At 30.6% G+C, this 18,428-nt stretch overlaps 4 protein-coding genes across 10 annotated transcripts; 3 read left to right on the top strand and 1 right to left on the bottom strand.

Annotated features, from left to right (window-relative positions):
• Window positions 1–925: 925 nt before the first annotated feature.
• On the top strand, window positions 926–7,230 carry LOC111426912 (double-stranded RNA-binding domain-containing protein loquacious). Of its 5 annotated transcripts, none has more exons than XM_071194338.1 (7): window positions 926–1,134; window positions 1,247–1,367; window positions 1,712–1,858; window positions 1,937–2,196; window positions 4,494–4,794; window positions 5,063–5,218; window positions 5,444–7,230. In XM_071194338.1, exons 3-7 carry the CDS (start codon window positions 1,736–1,738, stop codon window positions 5,690–5,692), a joined length of 1,089 nt encoding a protein of 362 aa, XP_071050439.1. In that variant the 5' UTR covers window positions 926–1,134; window positions 1,247–1,367; window positions 1,712–1,735; the 3' UTR covers window positions 5,693–7,230. The 5 variants fall into 5 exon arrangements, with proteins under 5 accessions (XP_071050439.1, XP_071050440.1, XP_071050437.1 ...); XM_071194336.1 differs by having other exon boundaries at window positions 928–1,134; window positions 1,913–2,196; XM_071194337.1 differs by having other exon boundaries at window positions 928–1,134; window positions 1,247–1,529; window positions 1,913–2,196.
• A 2,686-nt stretch (window positions 7,231–9,916) lies between these two features.
• Window positions 9,917–11,668, top strand: LOC111426914 (proteasome regulator gamma). 3 transcript variants are annotated; one of them, XM_023061803.1, is made up of 4 exons: window positions 9,917–10,006; window positions 10,755–10,870; window positions 10,975–11,203; window positions 11,264–11,668. In XM_023061803.1, the coding sequence occupies exons 1-4, from the start codon at window positions 10,001–10,003 to the stop codon at window positions 11,624–11,626; spliced, it is 714 nt and encodes a 237-aa protein (XP_022917571.1). In that variant the 5' UTR covers window positions 9,917–10,000; the 3' UTR covers window positions 11,627–11,668. The 3 variants fall into 3 exon arrangements, with proteins under 3 accessions (XP_022917571.1, XP_022917569.2, XP_022917568.1); XM_023061801.2 differs by lacking the exon at window positions 9,917–10,006 and adding an exon at window positions 10,102–10,416; XM_023061800.2 differs by lacking the exon at window positions 9,917–10,006 and adding an exon at window positions 10,491–10,682.
• A 2,521-nt stretch (window positions 11,669–14,189) lies between these two features.
• LOC111427006 (malate dehydrogenase, mitochondrial-like) lies at window positions 14,190–16,695 on the bottom strand. The gene is made up of 9 exons (XM_071194670.1): window positions 16,454–16,695; window positions 16,093–16,399; window positions 15,862–16,036; window positions 15,516–15,737; window positions 15,284–15,465; window positions 15,114–15,242; window positions 14,803–15,060; window positions 14,515–14,743; window positions 14,190–14,461 (listed from the first exon to the last, which is right to left on the bottom strand). The coding sequence occupies exons 1-9, from the start codon at window positions 16,465–16,467 to the stop codon at window positions 14,253–14,255; spliced, it is 1,725 nt and encodes a 574-aa protein (XP_071050771.1). The 5' UTR covers window positions 16,468–16,695; the 3' UTR covers window positions 14,190–14,252.
• On the top strand, window positions 16,549–18,425 carry LOC111427005 (DNA ligase 1-like). Its single transcript, XM_023061948.2, has 5 exons — window positions 16,549–16,731; window positions 16,787–16,931; window positions 17,038–18,000; window positions 18,057–18,203; window positions 18,257–18,425. Exons 3-5 carry the CDS (start codon window positions 17,067–17,069, stop codon window positions 18,343–18,345), a joined length of 1,170 nt encoding a protein of 389 aa, XP_022917716.2. The 5' UTR covers window positions 16,549–16,731; window positions 16,787–16,931; window positions 17,038–17,066; the 3' UTR covers window positions 18,346–18,425.
• The last annotated feature ends 3 nt before the right edge of the window (window positions 18,426–18,428 follow it).

Below are 18,428 nucleotides of genomic sequence, written 5' to 3'. Positions count from 1 at the left end.
GAAAAAAATGAATTTATTATTGCCAAAATGTGTTTGTCCAAAAATTTTAATGTTTTTACCAATATTAAGACAACATGTATATTTGGTTGCTGAATATTTATAGGAAACTCAAAGTTATACAAGTATATCTATAAACAAGGGTATTATGTTATTAAAACATAATAAAACATCTAAATTGTTTTGGTTCAAGAGTTCTACAATTTCTTCAAGAGTTATTGCATACTAAATGTATGCGCAGAAAGGTTCAAAACTGCAGAATTCTTGAACCAAACCAAGTTATTATTTAGATGTTTTAATATGTTTTGTCCACGACTACCTTATAATATATACCTTATGAATGATTTTTTTAAAATAAAAGGGTAGTCATTTTTCACGGAGTGAATAATAGCGGTGAATAACAATCATTATTCACGAGTAACCAACTTGATAGACTAATAATTATTTTAAACGTCAAAATTTCAAAAAACATCAATTTAATTGAATTTTTTAGGAGTTTCTAAATGTATGACATTAAAAAAACCTAAACAAATTTCTTTTTTCGTATGATTTAAGCATAAATTAATTAATTTTCGTAAAGAAAACGACGTTTTATAAAATTTTGACAAATTGTTGTGAAGTTGGTTACAGTTAGTAACATTGAATTTGTGTCACATTGACGTTTAAACTTTATTTAAAAATTTATTTAAAAAATAAATTTATGGAATCAATTTCAATAGTCGTGGACAAAGTATAGTATTCTACTCGCATATAATAATATACTATTAATAACTTTATCCCTTGTTTATAGATATATGTAATTTCTGCGCACACATATTGCATATTAAATATATGCGCAGAATGATTAAAAACTGTTCGAAACTGCAGAACTCTTGAACCAAAACAGATCTATTATTTAGATGTTTGATTGTTTTAATAACCTAATACCCTTGTTTATAGATATACTTTCTGCTCATACATTTAATATGCAATATATTAAATGTATGAGCAGAAAGGTTCAAAATTGTTCGAAACTGCAGAACTCGTGAACCAAAACAGGCCTAATGTTTAAAAACAAGATATTTGATATTTTAAACACTTCATTGCCTTTTATTGTTGATATTATTACTTTTGCAAGGAGTTGTGTGATTCAAAAACGTAAGTTTATTTGATTAAATTTGTATGTTATATAACATTAAACACGTGTTTTTTTTTATAAATAATTATTTATTGACGTTGTTTGTTGTTTGTATTGATATTCGTTTGAGAGTTGGATGAAAAATGCGCATGCTCGAGATGCGTAGAACACGTTTTAGTTCGGTTAGGATCCAATTTCAGCCATTATGGGAACACAGCTGGAGATTTGCCTAAGAATTCGAAATAATGCTAAGGTTTGTGCAAGCAAAAGGAGCATGTTTTTCAATATATTTTGTAATAGTTTTATTAAGTTTTGCATTTACTTATTAAATTAGTATAAATTAGAAGTAGTCGTAATGATATTAAAGTTAGTGTTTTTGATTTTAACCGGCTTTTTTTGTTGAAAATACGTTGAGGTAATTATTTGTCATCGGTTAAAAATGTTTTCGTTTAGTTTATTCACCCAGTAAAAATAGTCACACGTATTCTTTATCAGTTGTGACTGAAATATTTGTGTTGTATATTCTTATCTTGTGTATTTTGAAAATATCTTAATTTGATATTAAATATTAATTTCAAATTTTATTATTTAATTTAGAAAATAAATTAATTGAAGCCAAATATGGAGCTTGCTCTTCAAATGGCCAATCAACAACAAAATCTTCACATGAGAAGGAACTTCAAAAAAACTACAATTCACGCAATTATGTCTGGTCAGATGACACTGGGAGACGCAGCTAAATTGGTAAACAAATCAACATTTTTTATTTACTAGCACTTTTCAATCTACATTCCATAGGAAATGGCCTCGTTACCCACAAAGACTCCAGTCTCAGTTTTACAAGAGGTGTTAAGCCGTCGAGGCATCACTCCCAAATACGAATTGGTGCAAATCGAAGGAGCCATTCATGAGCCTATATTCCGATATAGAGTATTCCTCAACAATGACTACATTGCAACCGGTACTGGAAGATCAAAAAAAGAAGCTAAACATGCAGCTGCTAAAAATCTTTTGGATCTAATTGTTGGTGATACCACACCAGAGCAAGCTAATCCAACTACCAATGCTCCTACAAATGACATGTAAGATTATTTTATTAATATAACAGATTTTAAATATTTTTAAGTATCTATCAACAAATTCTATTAAGCAATTTCATTTTCTAAGTAATCATAACCTATAAAAAGAAATTATATAAATTGGGGCAACTTTACCAACTGCTATATCAGCTACATCTTGTTATACTACAATTACTATTAGACCTGTTTTGGTTTAACAGTAGTTCTAAACATACATATGTGTATGCTTTGAAAGGTTTAGAACTGTTCTGAATTACAGAACTGTTGCACCAAAATAGGATTATTAGGTTTTGTTGTAGTTTTTAACAGACAATTTGGGGAAATATTATGGTGTGATTTCGTTTTAACATTGCAGATATAATGAATAGAAGTGAAACTCAAATCAGACAAATATTTTCATACCAACTATCAGATCTGTTCTAATCAATTAATATGGTTTTCCATATTTGCTTCATCTTTAAGAGGCTATACCAGTGTGATTGCTAAAGAATTTAAGTGATGTTTGAGATTTTTTTTGTATTGAAAACCCAATTCATTCATATATCATATTCACATATGAAAAGCCAATAAAAAATGGAACTAAAGGGACAATAAACTGATCTTTTTAAATTAAGATAGATAGAACATCCTTTTGGTAGTCTAGAACTGATTCATGCTAGGACAAAATAAAACTAAAATTATCCTAAAAATGGTTCAAAAGGACCTAATGTGCCTAAATGTGATTTTATGTGGTCTTGACAAAAACATATGCTCATTTATTAAATCAAAAACTATGAACATAACAAATCAACTTAAAAAAATGTACAAAGTAATGGAATCTTACCCACTACTGAAGAAATTAACTGAATTCTTATGACAAAATTAGGAGCAGAACAAACACTTATAATTCCTAAACTCTACTTCCTTGTAACTGCTGTATGTAATGCTTCAGCAGGCTGTATAGCATATGTTTCCACTGTCACTAGATTTCAGGTCCCTTCAATGTCGCATTTAAATCTTCCATGGTAATCGAACCAATGGCTCTCAATGTTGTGTTTTCTAATCGATTCTGAATGCATTTTGCAAAATGTACAGCCAATCTCTCAGCTCTAGCGGAAAAAGATCACATCGTTTAAAGCTATTTCTAAATCTTTCTGGCAAAATAGACGAAGTGGTTCAATTCTCTGAATCATTTTCGTATTGTTTCCTCTGTAATTATTGCGCGTGATTTTGACAGATCTTCATATTCTCTCCATTTTGACGGGGGATCCTTCATAATTCGCATTACAATCGTCATGCTCTTCGAGCCATTGTTCATATTTTTCAGGATGTGTAAGTTTTTAGTAACGTTTTCGAAGCATCCAGCGAAGGTATTGCTATTGAATTTTCTAAGAAGATCTATCAAGCCACAAATATATTGAGTCCATTCAAACCAACCCCTACAAATCGCATCACAAACACTATTCGTCACCCCGTGGACTTACTTCATTAAATTTTATGTCTTTTTTACAATTTTTACATATGACTAAATTGCTAATAGCTGTGAAAACAGTCACAAACTGAATAATACGATACCCATGACTGTTATCAAGTATAATTTCGTCATTGTCGGTACACAATAATTTTTCTGCTGCTGTGCTGCAATCAGCGGTGGGTTTCTCTTGTGTGTATCGGTTTCTTGAGAATCTTTTCTTCCTTCTTGTTGATCTACGGATCATCGTGAGTCCCTTTTTGATTTAGATACAAATTTCTCTAGAAAGAACTAACCAGGTAATTCGGGTTTGACTTTTTACGATTACACAGTTTGGTATTTCCCAGAAAAGCACTTATTATCTAATAATAGCAAATGTAAACTAAACTGGAAATGCGGAGTTTGTCTATTTTTTAGTTTTTCAGGTATAAATCCTTAAAAAATAGTGTACTTCTGAGAAAGGCACTTCCTATCTAATAGTAACAAATAATATTAAAACTATTTGTAATCCGACTTTGAAATTTTAATATTATGTTCTTGAAAGTATAAAGTATAAGGAAAAGGCAAAAAAAAAGTGTTTTACAAATGTTGTTAATTGATTAGTGTCATATAGAAATTTGAGTAAGTTTTATATATAAAAAATAATTACCCAGACTTTAGTCAGGTAGCATCTTCCAGACGCTGGTAGCCACAATTATATTGTTTGATCCAGTACAGATTTTGCCTTTTGCTCCTCTTCAGCCCATAATGTCTCTAATTTATTATCATGTATCAAAATTATTGTATCAAATACTTTGATGATTATTCTTTATTATGTCATACATATAATTTATTTTTTACAATTGTTTAGTACAAGTCAAGTTGTATCACCATTTGATGATAAAATAATGGGAAATCCAATCGGATGGTTACAAGAAATGTGCATGTCCCGACGTTGGCCACCTCCATCTTATGATATGGAACACGAAGAAGGTCTACCTCATGAACGTCAATTTACAATTGCATGTAAAGTGTTAAAGTTTCGTGAGATCGGAACGGGAAAATCGAAAAAGCTCGCTAAGCGAATGGCCGCGCATAAAATGTGGCAGCAACTTCAAGATTTATCCGCGGATAACGCAAACGTTAATCAAATGCTCCAAGAGGAGGAAGAGGTAAGACTTTTAATTTAGCTTTGTAAGAACTATCTCTTGCAATGTAGATTTGGCCTTTGGAAATTTTTACTATCTTTCAAATCGAGTGCGTGATTCGTGATTACTAATTAATTTCTTTGTGGTTTCTTTTTATCAAATCAAAATTGTTTGGTGAATAGTAATAGTGAAAACGTGCGTTTTAATTAAAGTTGAAAGAAGTAAAAATTACCTTGGGTTGCTTTATTGCGGTTTGTTAATATTATCGAGTTTATATTGATTTTCTTTATAGTCGGGGACGCGAATTGGTTCCGTGACCGGTCGATTTGGAAGTTTGAAAGATAGTAAAATTGCTACTATGTCTAACAATTCAGGACATTCACATAAAGTGTCTCAGTTTCATAAATATTTGAAACATGCCAATGGCCCAAAAGTAAATGAGTTACAGGTAAATATATCAAACATATTCTTCTGTATTGAAATACTAAACTAGTATGATTAAAATCATCGTTTATCTTTCTACATTTTTGATACAGTAGTTATATAGATTCGCTTAATCTTTAAAAATTGTAATGCAGCTTTTAAATTCTTACATATTCAAGAGTTAATCTATGTATTGATTGACATATTTTTGTATTAACTTATTCTAATACGTTTTTGTTTCTGTTTTTAGACCGTTTCCTTCGTTTCAAAAGAATTCAACAGCACATTATTTTTACAAGAATTAGCTGGTGAATTACAATTTGAAACGACCTATGTTGACATTGATGAAAAATCCGTCAACGGACATTGTCAGTGTCTCTTACAACTGTCCACGGTTCCATTGGCTGTTTGTTTTGGTAATGGAAAAACACCGAAAGATGCTCAAGCATCGGCTGCTTTAAGCGCTCTGGAGTATCTGCGTGTAATGACGAGAAAATGAAAAGTTTACGAAGTAATTTTTACGGTAATAACGTATATCGTGAAACGACTTTCGATCACAAAAAAAAAGGAAAATAACTTTTTATTAATTAACCTTTTTAAAATTTAACGGTCGAAAGCGTTTTCTGTATTTGGTAACGTTTCGATTTTATCCAATGACGGTAATAGTTGTTGGATAAAAAAATATTCGCGTGTACTCCAAACATCAGTCACATCACAGGTCTCGGATAATCTGATTAAAATCGTTTATTGTTTTTCTTCCGTTTTATTTAAATCTAATAAGGACCACATTTATGAGGGTAGGGCCAATTTGATTATTAAAAAATTTACAAATTTTTATTAAAAATATAATCAATCAATTAAAAATAAAAAAAATTGATCAAAATACGACGGTTTTATAATATAATTTATTCTTTTATTAATGGATTGAATGTTTAATGTTTTATGTAAACAAGTTTTATAATTTATAATAAAATTTTTTAATAATAAAATTGGCCCTAGACGAAATAAAAGTAAAATGCAGTGATGATGGATCGCACGGTATCTAATTATACAAGCTATACTTTGCATAGAATTAGTGGTTTTTTCGAGAATGTATTTGATACTTATCATATATGTATGTGTATAAATATATTGTATGTTAATATACAACAGTATTATGGCTGGAAAAAGCCGTGAGATAAACTCGTGTAACAAAATAAGCGCAAAATGTTTAGCTTTTATTACTATTTTTTGTATTAATTTTTTTTATACAGTGTTGATTCAAAAACATCGAATTAAAAGTCCGTGTTAAAGAATTAATTAAGATTACAAAACTTTCACATTGCCAATGTGAGAAATTTTAATCTTAAAAAGTTTTACGCGTGAATATTTAAATCATCCTGTTTAATTAGAGGTTAGGTTATTCTTAATTTACAGCCTTGTTATTTTTTTTTGTTCAAAAATAGTAATTATTAATTTTATATTATTTAAGAATTATTTTTTTTGATTAACTTTTGGTATTAATATTTTATAAGAAGCTTGGTTTTGGGTTTAATTATTTTGTTATGGGAGTTACTCTCTTTTTCTCTTCAATATTTTTCATCTGAAAATAATTGATGTTTGAAGTAGTGTAGTGAAAATGTAGGCACTAGTGTTTTTACGCCTCTACCTTTCTGCATATAAGAAATGGTAAAGTGTTTTAATTAAAACGTTAATTAATTAAGTACTTTAAATAAAAAAGCGGTGCCCTGACGATCTGTTCAGGAAAAGGGCATTTATTTAATGCAAAGTATAGAGGTTGTACCCTTTGTTTAGTAATTAACATATATGTCAATAGTAATAAGTAACAACATACAGTTATTGCAGTTGTTGAAAAAAGAATTCTTTACACACATTCATTTATGTTATTTCCCAAGAAAAATACCAGATATTTTTGTAAGGTAATAGCATTTTGTTTTTCACAATCTTTTTTGAAATGGTAGTGTCTACATGTAGTGTATTTATTTAATGTTGATATGTATGCTAATTAATCAATAAATATCATGGCTTAAATTTTAACTTAATTTTTTCAACTAACATGTCCATAGACACTAACATTTATGAGTTTGAGTGTGTTATTTGAATGTATCTCTGCATTCAAATAATTATTTGCCATGTTGGCACTATGTGGGATGGACGATGTGGATAAGATAAATTATTAAGTGGCTAAGATAAACTAATATCAAAGCTGTGACAGCATTTTGCTGAAAGATACCATTACAGAAAAGTTCTAAAATAATCCTGATAGTTTGTAAGCAAGCTTGCGAAATTCCAAATATCATTTCATATGGTTCTATGTTTTCTTGATATTTCTATGTTTTATGATTTTCTTCAAACTTTTACTTCTCACATCATGCTCTGCTGTGCTCTATGAATCCCGGGCGTGACATTGGTCCAGCAATATTCAACAATATTGTGACTTGAATTTATCCACCACAACATACATAGTCCGTTTTGGGGAGGACAATTGTTACTTCCGCAAATTGGAGGAAGTGCTCTTAAAGTTGCTCGTTCGTGACCATCACCACGAAAAAATTTTAAGCTATCGCTAATGTTTTAACGTTGGCAAATTATGAAAAACATTCAAGGATGCATAATTAAAATCCAAAAATTTTTGGTCTAAACCTATAAATGCCTAGGATATAGACCTTTAAAGGTAAGTAATTTTTAAACATTTTCTTAAATATTTTCAATATTGTTTGACTTAGAAAGATGGCTGTTCACAAAGGTTATTTCATTAAAACTTTTTTATTATGCCCTAAACCCTTAAATTTTTCAACTGATTCTAAAAGCCCATTTCATTTTAAATTACAAGTTTATATTAGAAATTTTTGATTAGACTCATCATTTTAGAGTTATTCACAAAAAGATACAAGCTCGTTTTTGAGATACTGTCATTAATAGTAGGCGTCCATGAAAACAAATTGTTAGTGAAGCAATCTGTCAAATTATTATCCAACGTGGCGTAAAATCTGGATTTTCTTCAGTCCAATTATGAATGTTTTTCAAATTAATGGTCATCAGTAAAAAATTTTTTTCTAAAAACGCAGCATCAATAGTACATTTTTCCATCATAGTACAGTTTTGCCATACTATACTCGGAACGGATGATCAGTAATTTTTCATTCACGTACTGTCAAGTACAAGGCAAGTGGTGTCAAGCCGTATTATATCAAGAGTACTAGTAGTACTACGATCTGCCATAAAATCCAAAATTTTTTCTTCCAAATGATTTTTGTTCTGGTATACCTACTGACCTCAGATTCCCGTTATTTACATAATTTTAGAAATGTTTTTTTGTCAGGTTGTTTGCGCTTGGGAATTTTTTTGCAATATCATTTCGCCGCTGCGTTAACACTGCCTAAACACTCCTAACGTTAAGCATGTCAGTTTGCTCACTAAAAGTAATTTGCCATTTTAAACAACTATTAGCGACTAATAAATGTTGGGTAATAATTTGACAGGTGCCTTACTGCTTTACTTACAATTTGTTTTCATAGGCACCATTACGATTAATGAAAACATTTCAAAATCGAGGTTGTATCTTTTTTCGAATAACTCGAAAACAGTGCGCGTTTTGTAAGGTTATGTCTTATACAGAATTAATCTCCGACCGAAATTTCGGTTTCGGCCTAAAATAGGAATTATGGCGAAGTTTCGGTTTCGGCTGTATTTTTGAAACTAATCTATGTTTTGAACCAAGACTTTACCGGAATGCCGATATATACCTACTCATATTGGGATACCAGTATGAGTACCCCCTATTTTTAGCATACAACATAAGGTTGTTTAATTATGAAGTGTTTCGGCTCAAAATTGAGTTTCGTTCGGACACTATACAGAATGGTCCAGTAGTAATGGGGCACAGAACTCCAAGGTAATAACCTTTAGGTGGTTGCATATCTTCAAAAGTTGCCAAATTTTTTCTTTTTACGGCAAACCATATTAAAAATATTTAAGAAAATATGTAAACAATTATTACATTAACTTTGAAGGCCCATATCTTAGCCATTTATGGGTTCACACCAAAAAATTTTACACGAATGGTCATCATTTTGACTCTAATATTAGTGATTAAAATTATGCCATAACTACAGAAACATCCTCCTGTATACATATTACTTACCATGCATAAAATGGATATTGGTATACTCTTCGCATGAATATTCAACCATTTTGAGAGTTTTAATAGCAATTTGAATTCAAAAATAGGTTGGAATAGGCAGAATTGATTGATGCAATTAAAATGGCAGAAAAAATAACGGTAAAAACCCTACCTGTTATGTTGGACCCCATAAATTTTTTTTTTCTTTTTATTATCATATCACCAAATTTCGGCATTCTAAACCTTGCCGTTTTTGAGATAACAATAAAAACTTTTTGAGTGTCATCTTTAAAGGGCTCTAGCGCCCTTAGGAAGCATTTTCGGACCGGACTTTATATAAACTTTTCTTCATGATTTTTAATGTAGAATCACCAATATATAGACGCAATTTCCGAACATGCTGTATAATAAAAAATATTTGCTAACATATAAAATGTGTGTATAGGCAACACAAATCACATAAACAGCAATTTTATTTCTTATTTAATTACAGTAAAATTCCATTAATAAAGAAGTTAGCAATACAATACATGTATAATGTACCAATACAACTTCTATAATGTAATATATCTTATATATTTATATAATTATCAATCGGGGAAATTTTAATGATACCATATCGTGCTGAAATAAAATTGATGCGATTCAGATCTTCACTAAACATCGATATCAAATATAACAGAGATGGAAGTAAGTTTTACCTTTACACGTATGAATTACATTAAGTTATCTCATGTACTAAATAACTACGTTCAATTGATTAAAGAAACCAGAAACGTTATATTACAACGTAATTAAGATTGCTATCACCATTCATAAAAAATATTGAGAATTTGATTTTCTTTTAGGTTAATAATATTGATTAGTTATTGAGTTATAATTATTACTTTAAATATTAGGCGGCAGCACGCGTTCTTTTGAGGCTAACTTCGCGTTTTATTGTGATCGTAATCAAATGTTTTTAGTGCATCAACGTTCTTGTGTCTAGTTTAGGTTAAGTTAGCACGTTTCGTAAAAACAACCAACAATTGATTGAAGCCGTTTTTTTACTATTTGACTCGATTATATTAAGTATAATGGCAGATACTACTTCAAAAAAAGTAAGTAATAACATTCATAAAATGATCGTCTTCCGCGCGAGCGATTTTTATTTCCTTCCGGTAATAAAATGACAAAGTTATGTTATTTGTTGGTGTGACATACGGCCGATTTTCTGTCACATTCTGCTTGGGCTCGGTTGTTCTACACGGTACAAAAAAATTAAATCAAAATGACCACCACAGACTGCAAATCATCCGTTTCGATGCCTCTGTTTAAAACTAACCTAAACGAATTATCTGCAATAAGATCTGATATTTTAGCAAAGGTTGTGGTATTTTTTATAAATTGTAGCTGATTCATTAATGTGGTTATTTTAATTATTGAATGTTTCTTTTAGGTTCAAGAATACAAAGATTCACTTAAAAGTAAAGCTGAAGAATTAGTGTTTAAGGGCTTTCCGGAAACAATTGTTGCATTGAATGACATATTGGAAACACCCAATTTCAAAAACAGGTGAGTTTCTGATTAAAAGGGATTTTAAATCTTATCTGGTAAAGGTTTATTTTATTATATGATGAGTATTAAAGTTTCTAATTAAAAAAAAATTATTATTTTAGGGCCTTTGTTGATGTGTACCAAGAGTTAAATATTCCAGTTCCTGATCCTATTGTACTTAATAACCATGATGATCCACCTGCCAAACGAATTAAGCTTGACAACAATGTACAGGAAGGAACAAAGGTGATGGCTTTACCCAACGGATCTGTAACTACAAATAAGCACATTCAAGATTTAGTCAATCTTGTGAAGCCCCATATAAGGAAATTAGTTGAAGATTCAAATTTGGTAAAATTTTTTTATTAAATACTTAATAACAATATTTTGCAGTATTATTTTAAATTTTAGTTAAAAATGTGGATTTCGTTTATGATTCCAAAGATAGAGGACGGTAATAATTTTGGCGTTTCCATACAAGAAGACACATTAGCGGAGGTGCAGTCTGTGGAATCGGAAGCAGCAGCGTTTTTTGACCAAATCAGCCGGTATTTTATATCTAGAGGTAAACTAATCTCAAAAGTGGCCAAATATCCACATATAGATGACTACCGACATGCAGTCAAAGAATTGGACGAAAAAGAATACTTGAGTTTGTGGTTAGTTATGGCAGAAATACGCAACAGATACTGTTCGCTTCATGATATTGTCATCAAGAACTTGGACAAAATCAAAAAACCACGATCGTCGAATGCTGCTGAATCTTTGTACTAAACAAAAAAATAATAAAAGAAAGTATTATTCTATGAAATCTAATCTATTCTTTTTCTTTTTTGTTTGTATGTGATTTTTTTCTTATATTATGTAATTTTTTTTTCCTAATGTTTGTAATAAGCCATGGAAAAATACAAATATTTATGTATAATTGGTTATTTCAATGAAAATTTGATCAGTTTTTCAAAGAAATGCAAAAAATAGCTCTTCATCACTTTTAATTTATTGTTAGTCATTTAATATTAACTTTATAAAAATGATTATTTATTATCTCCTAGATAATTTATCAGAAGGGTTATAAAAGCGAGCCTAATATTCTATTTTAAACATTCATCACTTTTTTTTTTAATTTTATTTATTTTTTTCTAATCATATTCAGAACTATCAACAAAAAAATTAATTTCTTAATATTTTTTTGTTTATGCAGGTGTGACCAAATGATTCAGACAACTTTGGATACCAATAGAAATTAATATAAATATGATAAAGGAATAAACCTTTTAGTATTAAACATGGTTTGCATTCTTTGTTGTATTTGATATAAATATTTTAAAACCCAGAAAAAGTTAAAAAGAAAGAAACGAATGAAAAAGCAGCTGTGTGATATAAATATTTTTAAAAAATCCTAAAAGAAAATAGAAATTCTTTTGAGTTTTATGTACTTTCCTTTATATCTTTCTGGCTGAAGTATTTGAATAAGCTAAAATGTTGAAAACCAAAATGGTAAGCAAAAGAAATATTTAATATCTTAAAACCTAGGCTTAAGTATTTATAATTTCGGAAATAAGATAAGTCATAAAAATGTATGGCGTTCTATCTGCATTAAAATTTTAAAGAAAACAAAAAGAAGGTACGAAATGTAGTATGGAAAGAAATGGAAAGTAAAAAAAAAAAACATCACAAAGAAGCACACAAGCTAACATAATGGTGTAACATAGCATATGTTTTTGGAGATTTATATTATTACTAGTTTCCTATTTTAGAGATGCTAGAAGGAAGTCAAGGATATACCCAAAAGGTGTCTAGCACCTTGATGTCCTTTTCTTATCTTTCTGGTTATTTTCTGACTTCATTCTGAAATTATTTTGCTTAAATACATATTTACAATATTGTTTGATATGTACTTTTGTCTTAGCACACTCAAAATATACCAAGTTTACTACAACACCACGTTCCCTCACACTTATCCATTGATTTAGGCATACAGGTAGTAATAGGACAGTAGTGGAACATTACTTTTATTAACATAATTAGGACAACCTAAAATTATTTAGAACAAGTCTAACAAATGACAATATAAATAGTGGTCATTATGTTTCTTGTGTCATTCTATGCATGTTATTGACGTTAACAGTAGGTTTAGCAGTAGGTTCAACACTTTCCATTTTATTGCAATGGTTTTTTTTTGTATAGACCAGAAATTTAGATATAGGAGGAACACTCTTCCGCAACTAAATATTTTAGAGCAAATTGAATGATCGGGTGAAACTCCTCATCTATTAACTTTCCAATGGTATATTGGACATATTTTTAGGTCCAGCGGTTTTTGCAAAAACCCTTTCCACGCTCAATAAGAAATCAGAACTTTGCAGAAAATTTGAATCTCAGGAGAAAATGTTTCTACTTAGATTAATCTGTTTAGAGGGAATAGTTTTTTAACTGTTGTAATAGAGATTTTTGTTATAGTATAATAGGATGAGCCTAAATATACAGGTTCTGCGATATTGGCAAATACACTTACCACACCAAAATGCAGTGTGTGGCAAAATTATGGAATAAATTCAATAATATTATTTTACTTTAATTATTTTTCAATAATTTTATTTTAAATATTATTTTGTAAAAACGGCGAAACAAGTCTATTTTGGTTTTGCAAAACTCACATTTTGAGCCCATATTCACTTCCCGATAGTCATTTGTTTTTAAGTTATGACGTCATTCAATTTTCTTAATAGTAAAATTCATTTTTGAAGAAATTATGTGCAAATGACTATCGGGAAGTGAATACGGGCTCAAAATGTGTATGGGTTTGACCTTTCTGTCCAAATTTGTCTAAAGATATGCTACGTGAATACTGACACAGCTAATCAAGTGTTGCTTGCTCCTACTACTAAAAATTGCAGTAAACATTGCGATTATAAAAGTAACCACCAAATTTATTGTAAACTATTTCAGCCAGAGATATGCTTGTTAATGATCGCTATATTAGACCAAAATTGTATGGAGTACTTTAGCAGCGTTCAGTATTTTTACATTTATAAGGTAACATTTAATGTATTATTATTAGTATCTCCCTGGCACAAGCTATGAAGCTCTCTTTCATCCATGTTCTTTTCATTTAGGAATATGAACTTGAACATAACAAAACTGTTCTGAAAACAACAATTGAAAATGCTGAGCCACAAATGGCATTTAAATGCAAGATATATAATTTAGCGCAATTAATGCAACTCATGGTATATTGATGAAATTTGAGTATTTGTGGTAAATTTCTAGGATTCTCTTTGGCTGAAAAATCGTAAAATAATAATGAATAAATAAGTACTTATACACATCCTTTGTATATGAGAGTTAGATATATTAATAAATTTTAATTACTTTATTACAATTTTTTATCGATAGTTTTTCAATCATAAAGACTCTGAGGTTTACACACAGGCGGGCAAAATCCTTTATTTTTTGGATCACAAATGTCACAATCTTTTGAATCTTTAATTCCCAAATACTGCTCACCTTTTTTGGTATCTCTCAGTATTTCACTAAGAGCAGTGTCTAGGAGACAATTCTCATAGTCAGTAATATCAGTTGGAATGCCTAAATTTTTTTGTATTCCTCCTTAAAGAGATGTAATTTTGTATCATCTATACTTAGCATAAAACAATTTTTACCTGGTCCTAATTGAAGTGGCGTTGACAAGTATTTTACTCGTGGATGAATGATAGATCTAACATATGCACATTCAACAACGTCCGATTTACCCAATAAACCTTTAATCAAAGATATTACAAATCTTGAAATACTGAAAGCAGCCGCTAGCGTGGAATCTTCACATCTTTTTACGTTGATGATGTCGTTTCTTGCCATTTGAATATTATTAGTTAATAATTGAATTTCGGCCTAAAAATGATTATTAATAATATGTTGTAAAATAATTAATTTTAGTTGATGTTCTTTACTAAAGTGAAGTCACTACATGGTTTTGCTTGAGATAAAAGTGGAACAACATTTCTTTCATATCCGCCACCGATTACTGGAACAGTAACGCATTCCGGTTCAATACCCAAAATATTACCTACAAACGTATTGCTTCGAACAGTATGTAATGTTGTGATTCCAAAGATTTTATGTGGGTTGTAGGTACCACATTTCTTCAAAACTTCACTAACAATCGGCACCATGGTGGTTATTGGATGAGTAGCAATCGCAATTATAGCCTAAATTGAAGTGATTATTATATTTGAAGTTGATTAAATTGATTAGTTTTTACTCCAGGACAAAATTTAGAACATGCCGTTGCATAATCCTTGACCAATACCCTGTTTACTTTGAACATTTCATCGAACGGTAAGTGACTAGTGTTTTGACATGCTGCTAACAAAACAACTAATTTTGCTCCCTAAAAACATCATGTTATATAATAATTTTTATGGATTATAATAAACTCGCATCTAATGCACGGTCAATCCCATCAGCTGCTGCATAAGCATTAACTTTACATTTGGTGTCAATATGAGATAATTCAATACTAAGTCCACAAGTACCACCAACATCTAACAATGCCAATTCATCCACAAAAGAAGATTGTTTCAACATAAGCGATAATGGTTGACCAACTTTTCCTGTATATAAAAAGATATATTTTTTGTAATACTTTGTTAATCTGTTTTACCCGCTGCTCCAATAAGTGTAACCTTCATTTGTGGTAACCCCGACTGTTGTGGTTTATAATTTCGTACGTTCCTCTTTTGAGAATATAATGCGCTCATAGCCAATCTCACCGGGAGATTGCCGATATTTTCTAAAATAGCAAACATTACGATGGAATAACGAAAATTTTTGTATAAAACTTTTTCGTCTTTTAATAAAGAATGATTGACGTTGAAATTGACTTATTTAATTAGCGATTGATATCGAAAGAGAAAAATAAAATTAATTGTTTTTGTAGTTTATTAAAAATCAAAACGAATACGGGAAAACATTTTTGCTTTTTCTTTAACTAATTTACGGTATTTAGTCCAGTTCCTCAGTATCTAAAGGAAAAGTTGTTAGGGCAGTACAGGTAACCTCATAATCAATAAAATAATATATTGCCAACATAATTAAAACCAAAAACATAGTGGTAATTAAAATTTTTCCTCGATTTCTTATACCAAATGATGCTCCGATTTTTAAATGATTAAATAGGATGTCCTGTAATTTTAATTATTATTTTTGATGCTCAAATTTTTCATTTATCTTTATCTTACCAGTACAAGTTTTATTTTGTAAGGTTCTGTGGTTTCTGTATCATTTTGAAGTCCCAATTCATCGATTCTTCTACACATTTTGTGGGCGGCCATTCGTTTTGCCAATTTCTTTGACTTACCACTTCCGTATTCCTTTCGAGATAAAGCTAGGCAAGATATTGTAAATTGGCGTTCATGTGCAGGACCTTCTTCGTGCTCTAACTCGTAAAGTGGTAGTGTCCATCCTTTGGAAAGGCACAGTTCTTGCAAAACTCCGACAGGATTTCCAACAATGTTTTCATCATCTGCACGAGTAATTTGAGTATTTCTAAAATAAAAGTAACTAAGCCGGTGAGGTTTGTTTTATTTTTAATCTCATTACGGAAGTTCCTGCATTATTTATTAATTAATAGTATATATTTTACTCATTAATTTGGATATTGACTGTTGAACCAAATGTGCCTATAAAATAGAGTGTGATAGTAAATTTTGACGAATAATGTCATACTTGACATATTGTGTAATATATAAGCCAACTGAAAACGAATTGTTTCGTACACAATAATTTCGAGTGTTTTTTATTTGGAAATTTTCCGAAAACGTTATGAATCGTCAGTAAAACATATAAAGTTTGGTCATTCTGGTTATTCATCGCCGGAGGTAAGGCATCAGCAATGTGAATATGCCATTCTTTTCATTGTTTTGTTTTTTTCAGTTTGTGTGTCATGTATGTCATTTCGGAAATCGCTTCATTCGGTTAATCTTCTTTAAGTACATGCACATTTTTTCTTTGTCTGTGATTGGAGTTGGCCTACGACACATTTCGGATAGGTTTAAGTATATTTAAGTCGGGAAACTTTGTGAGTACACCTCTTCTTTAACTACCTATTAGATTGACTGATTAACGGCTACTAGAAATTCGTTTAAGTATTTTTTTCTTGCTATTTTATCTTATGTGTGTTGTAGGTTATCCAAATATCTTCTTCTGCTAATAAATGCAAGCGACTGAACCGACACAATCCGGTGATAATCTAGCTAATGTAGAAAACGTAAAAAAGGAGGGTAGTGGTAGCACTTTATTAAATGGTCGTTGCAAGACTACGGGATCTTCGGAGTCAATAAGGGTCATTCGTCAGTACGTGAATCCTGCGGTATATGTGGAATCATCAATTTGTCAAATGGCCCCACTTAGACGGAGCCCGTTGTATGTAAATTATGCAAGCGACGACGAGGCAATTCAAAATAAAGTGGTTAAGGTGAAGAAATGTGTTTGTTTCTCAAATCCCAAAAACTGTCCATGTCACCCTAGCTCTGCCGAGAGCTCGTTCCGTGAGAGTGCTAGAAGCCAGAGTGCCTGTATCACAATAAATAACAGTAAAAGTTGTGAAAATTACGGTACTGATCATAGGAACGGAGACATCGATAAGATAGATTTAAATAATTTGCAAGACGATAGCTGCGCAGTACTTAATCAATCACTCTCTACCCAAGCGATGGATGAAATAAACACTTCTGTTAATTTATGCGATTCTCGTAGCCAAATTTCAATAAATAATTTCCAAGACGAGCTTAAGCTGTCATTAGAGTCTACTTCTATACTAAGTGGACGTTGTATGATTGATAAAGATAGAGAAGAGACGTTTAAGAATTGGTGTGCCAGAAAAAATCACCAAAAAAAGTTACAAGAAGAAAAAGAAGCCCTAATTAGAGAGATTAAAGAAAGGGAGAAGGAATTACAATTGCAACAAGAAAGGGAAAACTTTAAAAGGTGGCTGTTCAAAAAGAAAATGGAAGAAGCTAAGAAACAAAAAGAAATCCAAGATCAAATAAAGAAGGAAAAAATGCTAGAGGAAGAGAAATCTAAAAGGATGTCTGAAAACGAAATGAATTTTCGATTATGGCTAAAGAAAAAAGAACAAAGATCATTAGGTAAAAGAATTGTTATATCAAATCTAAATAGTGTTAGTGTTAATTATTATGTTTAGAAAAAAAAATTAATGAACAAAGAAAAGTAATGAAATCAGACCAAGAAAGACAACAACGTTTAGAAGAAAGCGAAAGGGCATACCAACAATGGTTAGCTTCGTCAAAGAATAAACCTAAACCAATAGCACCTAATCAGGGTATAAAATGTAAGATTTTCAACCAAACCAATGTCGAAGGTTCTATAAAGTTATTTTTACAGCTCTACAATCGTCTGCCTCTGTAACTTATATAAATCCAACTCCGTGGGTACCAAACATCGACGCAAATCTTAAACCATCGTCACAGTGACACCGACATATCATTTTGTATTACGATTACATTATGTACCTACATGAGTATCTTTAACTTAGGAAAAACGTATACACTTGTAT

This window comes from Onthophagus taurus, chromosome 2 (assembly GCF_036711975.1).
Source record: "Onthophagus taurus isolate NC chromosome 2, IU_Otau_3.0, whole genome shotgun sequence".
NCBI lineage: Eukaryota > Metazoa > Arthropoda > Insecta > Coleoptera > Scarabaeidae > Onthophagus > Onthophagus taurus.
This window is presented reverse-complemented; position numbering and strand designations above follow the sequence as displayed.